General features: G+C 53.3%; 1 protein-coding gene across 1 annotated transcript; it reads left to right on the plus strand.

The window, feature by feature from the left end:
- The first annotated feature begins 793 nt into the window (after window positions 1-793).
- SLC38A7 (solute carrier family 38 member 7) lies at window positions 794-14472 on the plus strand. Its single transcript, XM_079118508.1, has 12 exons — window positions 794-879; window positions 1471-1581; window positions 4579-4878; window positions 5912-6110; window positions 6320-6464; window positions 7364-7462; window positions 8037-8094; window positions 8303-8417; window positions 9931-10078; window positions 10548-10747; window positions 11561-11615; window positions 12516-14472. The coding sequence occupies exons 1-12, from the start codon at window positions 832-834 to the stop codon at window positions 12616-12618; spliced, it is 1581 nt and encodes a 526-aa protein (XP_078974634.1). The 5' UTR covers window positions 794-831; the 3' UTR covers window positions 12619-14472.
- Window positions 14473-15352: the final 880 nt, after the last annotated feature.

Raw genomic sequence — 15352 nt, forward strand, 5'->3', positions numbered from 1 at the left:
TGATGAATAGACAGGTAAGTGCGGTGGACAGCCAGTCCCCAAAGTACAAATGAGGGAACTTTAATGCCAGGAGTGGGGGTGCACATCTGTAACCCCAACGACTCGGGAAGCTGAGGCAGGAGGAGTGCAAATTTAAAGCCAGTCTCAGCAATTTAGCAAGGCCCTAAGCAGCAGTAATATCGTCTCAAAATTTAAAAAAAGGAGGTTGGGGGAAGGGGGGATGGGGACTTAGCTCCGTGATAAGTATCACTGGGTTCAATTCCCCGTACCAAAAAAAAAAAAAAAAAAAAAAAAAAAATGCCAGAGATACTGTGACAAGTTACAAGTGGCACACAACCAAGGACAGAAACCCGGGCTCTGGACACTCACTCCTTCATTCGACAAATATTTATTGGGACCCTACATTGCCTCAAAAACGCGTCTAGAATCTAGGCTCGGGGGTTATGGTCATGAACAATGCTCTGTTGCAGAAAAGACCACGGTTTAAGGAGGTGAAAACGGGCCCCCACACTCCGCAGTCAAAGAAACTCCGGGGTCACTGGCCCCAGGCAAGAACGCAGGGACAGAGACCGGTAAGCATAGAGTCAATCAGTTCAGTTTTGGCCCATGGGACTTTGGACTGACAAAAATGCCAAAGCTCCTAATGCTCTTAGGCCCGGCCAGAGGCCAAACCTAAACATAACGGGATAAACACGGGTGGCGGGACCCCAGGCTGCTCAGAACCGCGCTGCTGGGTCCGGGACTCCCGGAGCTGGGGTTGGCCGAGATTGACATCTGCCGGAAACTACAACTCCCAGGGTGTCCGGCGCCCCGCCCAAGCCGGGTGGTCACATGACCCGTGCTCACGTGGCTCCCCCGCCGGCTCGGGAACCAAGCTCGGTAGGTAGGTGGTAAAAGGTGGAGGCGGTGGAGGGTGCAAGCGGTAGGGTCCCGGACTCCTGAGTCCCCCACACCGCGGCCGAGCTCCGGTCTCCTGCAGGGTCGGGAGCCGGTCCTCGCCCACCCCGCCTTTTGTGCGCCACCCTGCGCGCCTTAGCCCGGCAGGACTCCACCTAGTCCTAGGCCGGGATCGAGTCCCCTGATCGCCTCCCCAGTTACCCCATGTGGCTCACGCGTCTCGCCTCAGGCCTGGGCATCGCCCCCTGCCCCTGACTCACATCCCCGTGCAGCCCAACGCTCGTATTTCTGGGCCCCACCCCAGGCTGGCCCGAGAACCACAGGAGATGGGAGCTGAGGGGCCTGCTGCAGGGGCTACATCTCTGGCCTGAGCATGTGGACATCGGGCTTCCAGTTCTGACTCCGCCAGCTACCCACCGTGACCTTAGTCTAGGCGCTTTTCCTCCGCGGGCCCTTTTCCCGGTCTGATACAGCACTCTGTGAGTTAGTGTCAGAGCGACTCAGCCCCCCTCCCCGCCCCCTGCTGCTGAAGCCGGCCCAGAAACAACCTGCACTCTTCTCTCTTGACTGCAGATTTTAGGTAAAGTCTTGAGAAATAACTTGAGACAGGAGAGCGAGGTAAAGAGAATCCGATACCAGCCCTTTGGGGAGAAAAAGCACCCTCCTTCCACCAGAGCCAAGCAGGTGAGTTAGAACAATGGAGCTGAGTAATTGGAGGGAGGGGATAAGAGATCTTTGACGAATGCAGAGTCTGCAAGGGGCGGGACCTCTCAGCCTCTGATCTGGTCTCCCTGAGGACCTCAGGCTGAGCTCCTGTACAGTGGAAGGAGAGGCTGGGCGGATGGCTCAGGGCTGGGGCAGGCAGTGCCAAAAAAAAAAAAAACCTGTGGTCTAGAGAGAGTCAGGAAGCTCCATGGAACTGTGTGACCTTGGAACAGTCACCCAGTAGAGCCTTTGTCCGTGGTGTGAGCAGGGTGGGGAGGCAGTCTTGGACCTCCCTGGAGCAATGCTGGAAGCCTGGGAGCCCCAAGAGGCTACTGTCACTACTCACTGCTTTGATTTTTCGCTGAGTTGGTGACTGGGGGCAGGTTGCATAAGAGGAAGAAGTCCTGTGGCATAGACAGATCTTTCTGAATCTGGCACTAGCAGAGGGATGTTCCCTCTGGGACTGTGTCTCTTGGTTACATGCTTGATGACAGACATTTGAGAGCAGCTGAACTTTCCTTCTCATGAGGGAACTGTTCCCAGCTGTTTGTCCATCATGAGAAAGAGAAATTGAGAAGCATCTCAAGGGGCCTCATCAACCATTCTAGACCACCAGGGAGGGGGCTGATGGTATCAGAGGGGATGGCCCTACAATGGACAGTGGTTAGATTGTCATTATGCATGAATCTGGTCAGTTCTCTTCTCTATGAGTTATAAAGAGTAAGTTAGTACAACCAGAGAAACAGAAATGTAACCCACTTGTGTACAATGAATCAAAATAAAATAAGATAAAAATAAAAGCAATGCAAAAAAAAAAGAGTAAGTTGAGTACAGTAGCACACACCTGTAATGCCAGTGATTTGGGAAGCTGAGGCAGGAGGATCACAAGTTCAAGACCAGCCTCAGCAAAGTTGATCCCAGCCTGGGCAACTTAGTGAGACTGTCTCAAAATTAAAAAAATAAAAAGGTCTGGAGATGTGGCTGAATAGTAAAGTGCTCCCAGGTTCATTCCCCAGCACAGGGCCAGGATTGGGGTGGAGAGTAAACCAAGGTGGGGTAGGTAGAAAATAAAATATATTTTGTATTAATACCCTGGAATCAGGACTCAGCAAGGATGGGAGAAGGAGCTTTTGGCAGATTTTGCAGCATCCAAAGGACAGGATGCTCCTGGCTCCTCACTACCACTCAGCCCTACCCTTTCTTTTTCTTTTCTTTTCTTTCTTTCTCTTTTTTTTTTTTTTTTTTTTTTCTCTCACTGAGCTCCATTCCCCAGCCCAGCCCCTGGCCTTCCTCTTGCTCTTCCTCCCAGTAGTTGTCCCAGCACATGCACCTCATTGCTACCTGACCAGAGGCACCAAGCCAGTATGATGAGTACTTGCTGTGTTTGCTTAGGGCTGAGAATCTTAGGTGTGGTAGGGGTGACAAAATGGGAAGGGGTATTTGCAAACATAAGATATGATTTGGGTCAGGGATTATTGATGGAGATTGAACCCCTAAATGCCCTAAGCATGCACCTTGCCTCTGAGATGCACCCTCAGCCCGATGACCATGTATTGAGTGCAAACTGCTTACTGTTATTCACAGACTCCACAGGAACATGTAAAGACTCCGAGGTGAGGCAGATGCAAATGGACAGCAGCTCTAGGGCCAAACGGTCCTCTTTTTGAATCCCAGCTCCACCACTGACCACTGTGTGACCCAAGGGAAAGTGCTCAATGTCTCTGGGATTTGGTTTCCTCTTGGTCAAATAGTGACAGTCACATCTAGTCTACTTTTTAGGGCCACATTGACAATTGAATGAGATTATACGTCCCATAGCTGCAGCAGTAATGGCAACCGTGGAGTGAAGCCCACACGTTGAGCCCCTGAGCCTTGCAGTCTAGCCGAGGAAAACAGCCCAGGGCCGTGAAATGCTGCACAGGAGAATGCTAGAGCGGTGCTGGTCCCTTAAGGAGTTCCAAAAAGGCTCGGTGATCCTGAGGAGATGAGGAAGACATGGGACATGGGAGAGTGGCTGGCAAAGAGGGGCTGGGAGCTTTCCAAGCACAGGATTACTAATTATTTTCCTGGGGACACGTGTAACAGATGTGGGGAGCTTGGCTTATAGGAGAATTGGCCTGAATTTTGAAGGGCCTTGAAAGCCACACACGATTTAAGCTGTGGGCTGCAGTGAGGCTCACTGGGACATAGTGCATTGAAACACTCGCAGTCCTTGGTGAGAGCACCTCATTTAGGACCCTGTAGTCTAGAAACAGGCTAGAAAACCAGACAGATTTGGATCCAGATCCTGCACCAAGCTTCCTCAGATATGATCCTGGGTCAGCAATTTGATCTCTCCGAATTTTTTGATCATGAGGTAGTCATGGGATTGAATGAGATAAGATAACATCCATGACACACCTACTCAATGGGGGCCTCTTCCTAGGGCTGACATGCTTGTACTCCTCTTATATTTAAGTCTCATTTACTCTACTGCTGTGTAAGCATGAAACAAGTGAGACTTGCATCCGACATTTCTTTCTTTTTTTCGTACTGATGATTTAACCAAAGGATGCTTGGCGCCCTACCACTCAGCTAGATCCCCAGCCTTTTTTATTTTTTATTTTGAGACAGGATCTCCCTGAGTTGCTTAGGGTCTTGCTACATTGCTAAGGCTGGTCTTGAACTTGCAATCTTTCTGTCTCAGCCTCACACGTTGCTGGGATTACAAGCAGGCATCACCCTACCTGGCTTGCGTGACATTTCTGTGTCTGCCATCCCACACTCTGGTGCCCATTGTGATGTTGAGCGGAAGTACTCCTCAGTTTGAATGCCAGCCGTATTCTCTCACCTTTCAGCCTCCCCATCTCAATAACAATAGTAGCTGTCTTTGTCCCATCCAGGTTCTCAAGAGTCCCCGTAAGATAACAGCTCTGAACAGACAGGTGTTCCCGCAGCTACCCAAGGGATGTGGCTCTGAGGCAGAACCTTCCACAGCCCTTGCAGGAAGAAAGAAGGCTCTGGGCCATGGCCCACATCAGCATCAACAGTGACTACAGCGAGTGGGGCTCAAGCACAGATGCTGGGGAGCGGGCCCGTCTGCTGCAGAGTCCCTGTGTGGACACGGCCCCCAAGAGTGAGGGAGAGGCTTCCCCGGGAGGTCTGGACAGAGGCACTACTTCCACGCTTGGCGCCATCTTCATCGTTGTCAATGCCTGCCTGGGCGCAGGGCTGCTCAACTTCCCAGCTGCCTTCAGTACTGCCGGGGGCGTGGCGGCCGGGGTCACATTGCAGATGGTGAGTGTGCTGGCTGGGCAGAGGCGCAGTGCCCGTGGGCCCTTTGCTTCACAAAGGAGACTTGGGATCAGAGATGGTCAGCAGGAGACACATTGCCATTCTTCCTTCCCTTACACGTGACAGACACTACCAGTCTATTCTAGTACTCTACTCAGCCCAGATGAGATAGCAAAAGGCTTCCCAACAATCCCAAAATTAAACACCATATTTAATTTTTTAGGTGTTGCTGTAATTTTTTGATTATGTTAAAAAAAAATAAGATGCCATTAGCAGAGCACAGGAGGCTGTGAAGCAGGATGATCAAAACCTTGAGGTCAGCCTGGACAACTTAGCAAGACCCCGTCTCAAAATAAAATAAAATGTTCTAGCCATTTTATGTGTGTGGTGGGACATGTCTGTAATCCCAGCAATATGGGAGGCTGAGGCAGGAGGATCACAAGTTTGAGGCCAGCCTCAGCAACTTAATGAGACCCTGTCTCAAAATAAAAAAATAAAAAGGACTGATGTGGCTCAGTTGTTAAGCACCCCTGGGTACAATACCCAGTACTAAAAAAAGAAAAGAAAAAAAATTAAAAAGGGCTGAGGATGTAGCTCAGTGGTAGGGTGTTTGCCTAGCATGCACAAGACTCTAGTACCACAAAAATAAAATAAAATAGGACCCTTATCTTTTAGTACTGCGGAAATATTTACTGATGAAATGACACAGCTTGTATTGGCTTCAAAGTAATCCTGAGTAGGAAGGGAAATAAAATGTAACAAGATTAACTGTGATTTGGTTATTCTTGAAGCTAAGGAATGGGTACATGAGGGTCCATTATTCTATCCTGCCTACTTTTGTATATTTGAAATTTGTCACAAAACTTTTTGTTAAAAGAAAGAAAAAAAAAAATCTCACCTTGGCAACCTCTAGCAGTCTACCCGAGACCCATTTGCCAAACCCACTTGAGCTTTGGCCCAGTAAATGCTGTGCAAGCTCAGGGTGCCCTGGGCTGCCTGGCTGTTCCACAGCATCTTCTTGTGCCCCTGCCTATAGGGGATGCTGGTGTTCATCATCAGTGGCCTCGTCATCCTGGCCTACTGCTCCCAGGCCAGCAATGAGAGGACCTACCAAGAGGTGGTGTGGGCCGTGTGCGGCAAGCTGACCGGCGTGCTGTGCGAGGTGGCCATCGCCATCTACACCTTTGGCACCTGCATCGCCTTCCTCATCATCATCGGGGACCAGCAGGACAAGAGTGAGGTTCTCCCTGAAGCAGCGACCTCGTGTCTCCCCCTCAACCCTGGGAGTCCCCTGGGTGGAGGGAAAAGGTGTCAAAACATTCATCTAGAAATCCTCCTTCCAGGCTGCTGGGCCCATCAGAGGGAGGTCCTGGGGCCCAGCAGAGCAGAAAAGCCCCACCTTCTGGTGGCCTGGCATGACATTTCCTCTCTCCTCCCTGTGCAGTTATAGCTGTGATGGCCAAGGAGCCCGAGGGGGCCGGCGGTGGCCCCTGGTACACAGACCGCAAGTTCACCATCAGCCTCACTGCCTTCCTCTTCATCCTGCCCCTCTCCATCCCCAGGGAGATTGGCTTCCAGAAATATGCCAGGTTTGGAGCCCCGCCACAGCCTGGGCAGAACAGAAGCTCTGCTCACGGGCCGCTGGGGACCCCATGGTTACCGGGAAGCTCCTTCCCTCCATGGCAGCTCACCTTCTCAGGGAGCATAAGTGGGCCAGGCAGAGTAGACCAAGCTTTGCAGGGTTTCAGGCCTAGGACCTTCTTTTTCTGTCACCATCAAGGAGACAGTGGCCCTTTGCTTGGATGGGAGATTCAGTTCCAAATGTCCTTATTAAAGACGGGTGGCAGCCAGGAGTGTGAGGGCAGCCTGCTGGCCTGGCTCTGGCTCTCCCTTGGGGGGTGGAATTTCAGTCGTTCGTGATTGTCAGCCTGGCAGCATCTTCCACATGACTCAGTGTGAAGAGAGGAGACTGGCCGCCCTGCTCAGTATCTGACAAGCTGTGGGGTCAAGGCCTTTTTCCAGTCTGTAAACAAAAGGGGTACACTCAGCTCTCTCCACGATCCCTTTAAATGTCAACATTCCAGTATTTGAACACTCACCCTTTACCTTTGGCATCTCCTAATTCCAAGGCCAGGCCCAGAGGACAGCCTGCTGGCAGCCCTTGCCAAGTCTGGCCTGCTCGGATTGGAGTTGCAGATGTGCTTGGAGCCCTCTTCTCCACCGTGATCTCTGAGCCTTGGAGCTGAATGAGTGCATTTCCCAATGGCCAGAAATACTGACCAGGTCCTTGTTGGCTGTCCAGCTCCCTCCCAGCTGTGGCAGGTCTCTCTGAAACTCATTACTCAGGCATTTCCTGACTCTTTGCTTGGCATAATAGTCCCCCAGTGTTCACAGCTGAGGGTGGACCACCCCCACCCACCAGGAATGGAATCAAACGGGGGGGCAGCTGAGGCTGGGGAGGAAGAAATCAGTCTCTCCTTCCTGGCAGCTTCCTGAGCGTTGTGGGCACCTGGTACGTCACTGCCATCATTATCATCAAATACATCTGGCCAGATAAAGAGATGACCCCAGGAGACATCCTGACCAGGTGGGTAGGGAACCCGGGAGGTGCTGGGTCAGGCATCCAAAAGCCATACAGAGGCTCTTCCTGGAGCCTCTCAGCTCATCGGGGCTGCCCCCAAGTCACTATGGGAAGGAGGCAAGAAGACCTGGTCTCTCTACTGGAGGGAAGAGTGTGAGCCAGAGGCAGGAGGAGACAGCACCACCAACATCCAACAGAGGAGCTGGTGCTCGGCCAGGCCCCAGGTCTTGGCCACTGCCAGGTGGACTTGCACGTGTTCCCGTCTCTGCTTTTCATCTTGATGAGGATGAATCTGCTCTGTCATTTTTTTCTTTTCCAAAATTCCCTTTTTAAAGGGGAAAAAGTAAAAAGAACACACCAGAAAAGCAGAGCCCCAGTCCAGGGGCCAGGAATTCTGATGTTGGTCCAGGAAGGCCTTTCAGAGCCTCAGTTTACTGAACTGGGCAATGTGATGCCTGTCCTTAGGTGTGCGGAGTGCTGGTTGCCAGAGGCCTGGGGACAAGTGAGGAGGGCGGTGCTGTGGGCACGGTTGACAGCCCTGAGAGGTTCACGAGCCGCCGCGCGCTCTGTTTGTCCACAGGCCGGCTTCCTGGATGGCCGTGTTCAATGCCATGCCCACCATCTGCTTTGGATTTCAGGTACCAGCTACAAGGTCCCTGCTGTCCCCTACTACCTGGAATGTAACCCACGTTACAAGCAGAATGGGGGGAATCCTGGGAGGAAGGATCAAGCGGGAGCCCCAGGACTTGCCCCTGGTCCTGGGGGCCTTTGTCCCCAAGGTACATTCCTCTAGAAACCGGGGGTGTGGTCTTTTCTCCACCGTGACCGTGCCCTTCACCCGGACAGTGCCACGTGAGCAGTGTGCCCGTCTTCAACAGCATGCGGCAGCCCGAGGTGAAGACCTGGGGTGGGGTTGTGACAGCCGCCATGGTCATAGCCCTGGCTGTCTACATGGGCACAGGTGAGTGCACCCCTCCAAGGGCCGGGCGTTACGTGCTCCCACGCCCCCTCCAGTCCCCACACCCCCTGGCCCAGCTCTCCTGAGGACAGCCTGCATTTCCAGCACGACAAGCACCATGTAGACACTGGCTTGTACTTGGGCTGCCGAGATGAGAGGGGCGTGTTCATCCATCCATTCATCAGTTCCAAGTCAGCGCCCAGTAAGTGCCAGGAGCTGTTCTCGGCATGGGGAAAGATGGAGAGAGGTAGACCTGGTCCCACCCCTGCGAGGTGGACAGTGTCATTGTGAGAATGAATAAGGAATCAGTAAGAAATTCCAGAAGTGGCAAGTGTCGTCGTGACAGTGGAACCCAGAAGGAGTGCATGGGGCCATGTGGGTGTAGCTTTCACAGAAGGCTTCTCTCTGAGGAGGTGGCATGTGGGGAGATCCAAATGACAAGGAAGTCAGAGCACGAAGAGCCAGAGAGGAGCCTTCCAGACAGAGGTGCTGCGGAATGGCAGGTCTCCGAGGCAGAGGCAGGGACAGAATGGGGCTGGCTCTGTGTAGCTGGAGTATAGGAGTCAGGGCAGGTGGCAGGCCAGGCAGGAAACCAGGTCTGTGCACGTGCTTCTGGGAGGCAGAGAGGAAGGGTTTCACGCAGGGGCGTGGCTGGAGGGAAGAAGGATCCGGATGCGTCTGGGTGGGTTGGATAAGAATCAGGACTGGGAGCCCTGCCACCCTCCCTTGGAGGGGAGGGGACACACAGCTGACTGGGCCAGCACTATTCCAGCCTCTGAAGTCAGCCAGGAGCCCACAGGCAAACAGGCCAAGTCTCGTTCTCTTGGGACTCGCGTTCTGCCTGGGGGGCCAGAGAGTACATGCGTTGTAAAGATAACTCCGAGGGAGCCAGCAGCGGTGGCACATGCCTCTGATCGCAGCAGGGGAGTCTGAGGCAGGAGGATCGCGAGTTCAAGCCAGTCTCAGCAGCTTAGAGGCCCTAAGGCAACTTAGACCCTGTTGCTAAAAAATATATTAAACAGGGCTGGGGATGTGGGTCTGTGGTAAAGCACCCCTGGGTTCAATCACAGTGCCCCATCCCCCCAAAAAAGACAATTAAGGGAGTCGAGCGACGTGAGAGAATGGAACTGGGTGAGAGCCAGATGCCAGGGGTGGGAGTGATTGTGGGTGCGCAGGGCAGCATTGCTTCAGGAGGGAACGTCTCGACTGAGATCTGCAGGGCGAGGTGGCATTGTGAAGAATGAGCAGACCAGACAGTTGGTGCAGAAGTTCTGAGACAGGAATGTGCCGGGCAAGTCCAGAAAAGTGGCAGCGTGGGGGGCTAGTGGACTTCCAGCAGGGGAGCTGAGGAGGCAGGACGAGATCGCGCTCTGGGCTCCGCTCCCCGGACTCAGCCTGAGGCTTCAGAGCTGCTCCAGCACCCTCCTTGGCTGGTACTGCATTCAGCAGGAGTGGACAGTCCACCCCACTGCCCTCCCAGGTGGCCCCAACCTAGCCCCCTTGTCCCTGCATACAGGCATCTGTGGCTTCCTGACCTTCGGAGCTGCTGTGGACCCCGACGTGCTCCTGTCCTACCCCTCGGAGGACATGGCTGTGGCTGTTGCCCGAGCCTTCATCATCCTGAGTGTGCTTACCTCCTACCCCATCCTGCACTTCTGTGGGCGGTGAGCCCCCTCCCCTCCCCTGAAGCCCTTGGGCTTGTGTGGAACCCATTCTGTGGAAGGAGAAATTGCAGTCCCTAGAAGAGAATCCATATCTAGGATAGTCCCCAAGTACTCCAAGCTGGGGCTCGGGGGTACGCTTTGTCCTAGGGTCACCAGAACATTCTGAGTCCTGCAAGCACCACTAGACCTGATCCTTTCCATGGACCCCCAGCCTTTTGAAGATCCTAAAGTATTCCTTTTAAAGAGAATAACAGTGTCAGTGTCCACTCGATGAAGCAGAGCACTAAGCCCTTCACAGTCTCCATCTCATCCAGCCCCAGGGTGACCCAGGATGGTGAGGGGAGGCCCACGTTAGGCTCAGGGATTAGGGCCTTATCCACAGTCTTCCCAGTTTGGGGTCTGGCTCCTGTGAGCCAGAGGTGGGGCGTTTTTAGCAGGGGTGCCCCTGAATCCCTCCTCACGTGGACAGGGCAGTGGTCGAAGGTCTGTGGCTGCGCTACCAGGGGATGCCTGTGGAGGAGGACGTGGGGCGGGAGCGGCGGCGGCGAGTGCTGCAGACGCTGGTGTGGTTCCTGCTCACCCTGCTGCTGGCGCTCTTCATCCCTGACATCGGCAAGGTCATCTCAGTCATCGGAGGCCTGGCCGCCTGCTTCATCTTCGTCTTCCCAGGTGTGCGCCCCTGGCCACCCTGTCCGGTACCACTGGGAAGTAGTACCGACTTCCCAGGACCCCCTGATCTCAGCTCCCCGCTGGCTCAAAACCTGCCACGGAGGGTAACCCCAGCATTTACTGCTCACCCCGCTCAGCTGCATGCTGACCCCTTCAGAGCATTAAATCCTGGAGAGTAGGTTATGATCTCCCTTTTATTGATGAGAAAATGTGAAGTTCAGAGAGTGTACGAACTAGCCCAGAAAGAGGTTAACCATCTCAACTAACAAGTAACGGGTCTTTTCAAACCCCAGTCAGTCTGGGTCCAGAGCCTGTACTTTTACCCTCCATTCAGAAGGTGCTCTTCCCTACTGGGGATCTGTCTGGCCGGTTCTGCTCAGTACAGCCCAGAGGTGAAAGGGGCCTGCTGTTGGACCCTGGATGTAGAAGTCGGAAAACCTGAGATGTAGACTCTGGTCTTTGGCAGGTCCCTGCCCAGGCAGCCTCCGGGAAAGGCCCTTCCCACTTCACCCAGAGCAAGGAGCTGCCTCTGCTCGGGAGCGACTGGGTGGGGAGCCCTGGGGTGTGAGCCCCACCGAGTCACCATTCAGTGCTGTCCCTTTAGCTGAGTCTTGTGAGCCATCCAAGGGGGCCAAGATGTTGGCCTGTCCTTAGAAAGCAGGCCAGGCTCTAGCTGGGTGTTCATTTGGGACAGAGGGAGAATTTCCAGGACAGGAAATACGACTTTCTCTGCCACCCTCTTGGTAAGAGGGGTCTGGGCTGAGGGTGGGAGCCTCTGCTCCCTACAACTCTGAGCCACCTCTTCTCCTCCAGGGTTGTGCCTCATTCAAGCCAAACTCTCTGAGATGGAGGAGGTCAAACCAGCCAGGTAAAGCAGGGCCTGCCCCAGGTCCTCTGGGGAGGTGGGGAGGGAGAGAGACTGGGAGGACACCTTAAAGAAGGTAGGAGACGAGAAAGTCTTGCATGCTGTTAAAATCACGAGCTTTTTAAGCTGGGCCTGGAGGTGCCCACCTATAATCCCCGCTACTCTGGAAGCTGAGACAAGAGGATCGCAAGTTCAAGGCCAGCCTGGGCAGCTTATCAAGATCCTGTCTCAAAATAAAAGTTTTAAAAAGGGCTAGAGAGGTAGCTCAGAGAACTTAGAGGTGGCGCATTTGTCCAGCATGTGTGAAGCCCTGAGTTTAATCTCCAGCACTACAAAGGAAGAAGGAAGGTAATTATAGAGAACTCCAAAACACACACAGGTCTAAAGAAGAAAATAAAAATCATCCTTTTCTCTGTACCAAGTAATAATCCTGTTCTGATTTTATACATCTATTTGCATATGTCTGCATCCCCAGTCCTTTTTTAATTTTTGAGACAGGGTCTTGCTAATTTGCTGAGGTTGGCTTTGAACTTGCAATCCTCCTGCCTCAGCCTCCAAAGGCATTGGGATTACAGGCCAGCTTGATTCTTTTTTTTGATGAAATGGATCGCATTCTGTGGCTGGCATTTTCCTGAACATCTTCCCATCAGGAGGCCTGTATTCTAATCTTGGTGCTGCCCTTAGCATCCAGTGATCAGTCGGTTCATCCCATTAGGTGTTGGTCTCTTTACCTGTGGACTAAAGGTAATATGCCTGGCCCAACACACATGCCTTTGAATGGAAAAGTCCTTGAGAAGTCAGAAGTGGGATAAGTAATTATGGTACTTAACTTCCATATATATGTAAGTCTGCAGAGTCACAAACAGGATGACTGGTTCTTCCTTTTCATCCTCTGTCCTACAGCTGGTGGGCATTGGTCAGTTACGGAGTCCTCTTGGTCACCCTGGGAGCCTTCATCTTTGGCCAGACCACAGCCAACGCCATCTTTGTGGATCTCTTGGCATAACTACTGCCTCCCAGGAAGCACATGGCCTTGACCATTGGACCCAAGAATCTTAGAGCCATGGGGTCACCCAAGTCCAGTATCATTCCAGCTGATGGGATGACATCAGACATCCTTTTCCAGGGATGGTTCTGAGGCAGAATCAGGTCCCACACCTGTGGACAGTTCAAGTCTTGCTCCCTCCCTGCTCTCCAGCCATGGCCGTGCTGTGGGTGGCAGCAGGTCTTGTGTCACAAAGGAACTTCTTTCTCCCAACTCTCAGTTTTATGCCTGGAACCCCTGTGGGTAAAGAGGATCAGTAGGTACTGGAAGAGCCAGTCTGATTTCCCCCCAGAGAAAGACCATATTAAAAGGGCCAGTATCCTCCACAGAGCAACCTGTCCTCGGTAGGGGTTGTGCTTAATACCCTAGGACTCAGTGCTTTCTTTAGTTCATCAGCAGCCGTGGCCAGTATAGGCTTCTTCTAGGATCTGGCAGTTTCCAAAGGTAGAACTAAAGTCATACAAACGTGAAGAAATAGGTAGATTCAGGCATATCCACTCCTTCCTGGACCCACGGTGAGCCCGATGGCCTTTTTCCCATGACTAATTGACATTTCCCAAATATTTAGGGGCCCCACACTTACTTTCTCCAATCCTAAGGGTCCAGGTTGAGCACCCGTCTCTCCCTCCATTCCCGAGTATCACCAAGTCTAATGTTTACAAATGGCGCCTGCCTGGCTCTGAAGCTGGGGGCCACCCATGCCACGGTGCTGAGTACTCCTCCGTTAGCTTTCTCCATGGACAGAGAGCAGGGTCTGCGGCTTCTCTTGGATTGCAGATGGGCCACTTTTTGCAGAAACTCAAGGGCGGGTGAGGGAGAAGGCTGGGAACCTTCCAGACCCTCCGTGCAGGCTGGGCTGGCCAAGATCCAGGCGAACTTCGCTCTGACTTCTTTTTCAGGGATTGCTCCTCTCCTCCCTGCCACTGCTCCACCCTCTCTCCAGCCAACCCTAGCCTGACAACCCAGAGAGGACAGCTGGGTTGCCATTGGCAGGCCTGGAAGTCTCCCTTCCCTTGTGGATCTCGGATCGCTTCTTCCCCCTGCCCTTTCTCTGTGTAGCTCCATTCGTGTGTGTGTTTTGTTCTGTTCTGTTGTGGGGCACGGGTGCCAAGCCCTCTCGTCAGCTTCCTCAGCTCCACACATCCTTCAGGCCTGCCCTCGGCAGCCTGTCCATCACATCAACGTCACGCCTGCATGGTCACCCCTGACAGGGAGAGGGGCCACATGATCTTCCCCTCCATATTCCCATTTTGACCACCTTGGCCCCTCACCTGCCCTCGCCCACTTGGATCAAACTCCCAGGTACAGAATTGGGCTTCCTCTTCCAGGAACCCCAGTATTTCCTTGACTTCTCCTGTCTAAAATCTCTGAAGTGGGAGAGGGGCCCACCCCGCAGCTGCCACTCTGAGCATCCAATCTAAGCAGCACAGGGTGGCTGGAGGCCTTCTGCCCAACCTGGAGCTGGACGAGCTGCCTTTCCTCACTTCCCCTTGTGAGGCCCGTTTCCCTGTCCCCCAGGACCAGCCCCTTCTGCTGCTCGCTCTCAGCCTCGTACACAGTGACAAGCCCCATCAAGGCTTTGGGGACAGCCTGCTGGCAGGGCTGCGGTGCCTCCCAGGGCTGCATTTTGGGGTTTAGGGGAGCAAGGCGGGGGCACTGCACAGGCATGGCCAGCCAGGAAGAAGAGCTGGATCTGGCCTCTGGGCCTGACCTCAGGAGCCTTCCCTCCCTCTCGTCAGGGCCTTCCGCTGTTCGTGTTGTACTCCACACTCTCAGAGAGGGAGGATGGTTAATAAAGGGAGCTTGTGCTGCTGAGCTTCGTCCAGTGTCTGTTCCTGGGCCCATGGAGGGAGGGAGAGGGGCTGGGCTGAGAGGTTTGGATGGCACTTCTCCATCTGTGACCCTGTCCCAGACCCTCCCTTTTCTTCCAAGGTAATTTTAAAAGGAAGGAAGATATATTTTAGCTTGAAGTTTCAGAAGTTTCACCCATGGTCACCTGGCCTTGTGCTTCGGGCCTGTGGTGCCACAGTACAAGGAGGAGGCCTGTTCATTTCATGGCAGCTGGAAAGCAAAAAGGGACCTGGGCCTCAATATCCCCTTAAAGGGCATACCCAGAATTACTCCTCCAGCTAGGCCCCACCTCTTTTTGCAGGGGTGGGAGATACTAGGACTTGAACTCGGGGCTGCACTCCCTGCCCTATTTTTGTATTTTATTTAGAGACGGAGTCTCACTGAGTTGCTTAGTGCCTGGCTTTTGCTGAGGCTTTGAACTCTTGATCCTCCTGCCTCTGCCTCCTGAGCTTCTGGGATTACAGACATGGGCCAAACATGAGGCAAACTAACAGGGGCTTTAAACTTGAGTGATAACAGGAAATCTTCCTGCGGGAGGTAATTTTTGAGCTGGCCTTGAATGATGACTAGCAATTAACTAAATGGAGAGAGGTGGGGAGACCTCTCCAAGAAGTGGGAACTGCATGAGCAAAGGCCCTGAGGTAGGAAGAATACGACTTGAACTGAGAAGTGAACCTTGTAGGAGGAGCTTTGCCTGGATGTGGGAGCACAGTAGAAGTGAGGGTTCTGGGCCTGCCTTCAGTGTCTCCTCCTTAGTCAAGTCTAGCCATCACCTCCTACCACACTCCCCTCTGCTCCTGTTAGTCATACTCAAATGAGGGTGAGGGAAGGGAAACACATTGGA

This window comes from Sciurus vulgaris (assembly GCF_902686455.1).
Source record: "Sciurus vulgaris genome assembly, chromosome: 17".
Taxonomy (NCBI): Eukaryota; Metazoa; Chordata; class Mammalia; order Rodentia; family Sciuridae; genus Sciurus; species Sciurus vulgaris.

Excerpts from the sequence above, each read along its gene's own strand:
- SLC38A7 (XM_079118508.1), top strand. The coding sequence starts at position 832 with ATGACCCGTGCTCACGTGGCTCCCCCGCCGGCTCGGGAACCAAGCTCG. Across the intron at positions 1,582-4,578 it reads CTTCCACCAGAGCCAAGCAG|CCCTTGCAGGAAGAAAGAAG; the intron begins GTGAGTTAGAAC and ends AACCTTCCACAG. Across the intron at positions 10,079-10,547 it reads ATCCTGCACTTCTGTGGGCG|GGCAGTGGTCGAAGGTCTGT; the intron begins GTGAGCCCCCTC and ends TCACGTGGACAG.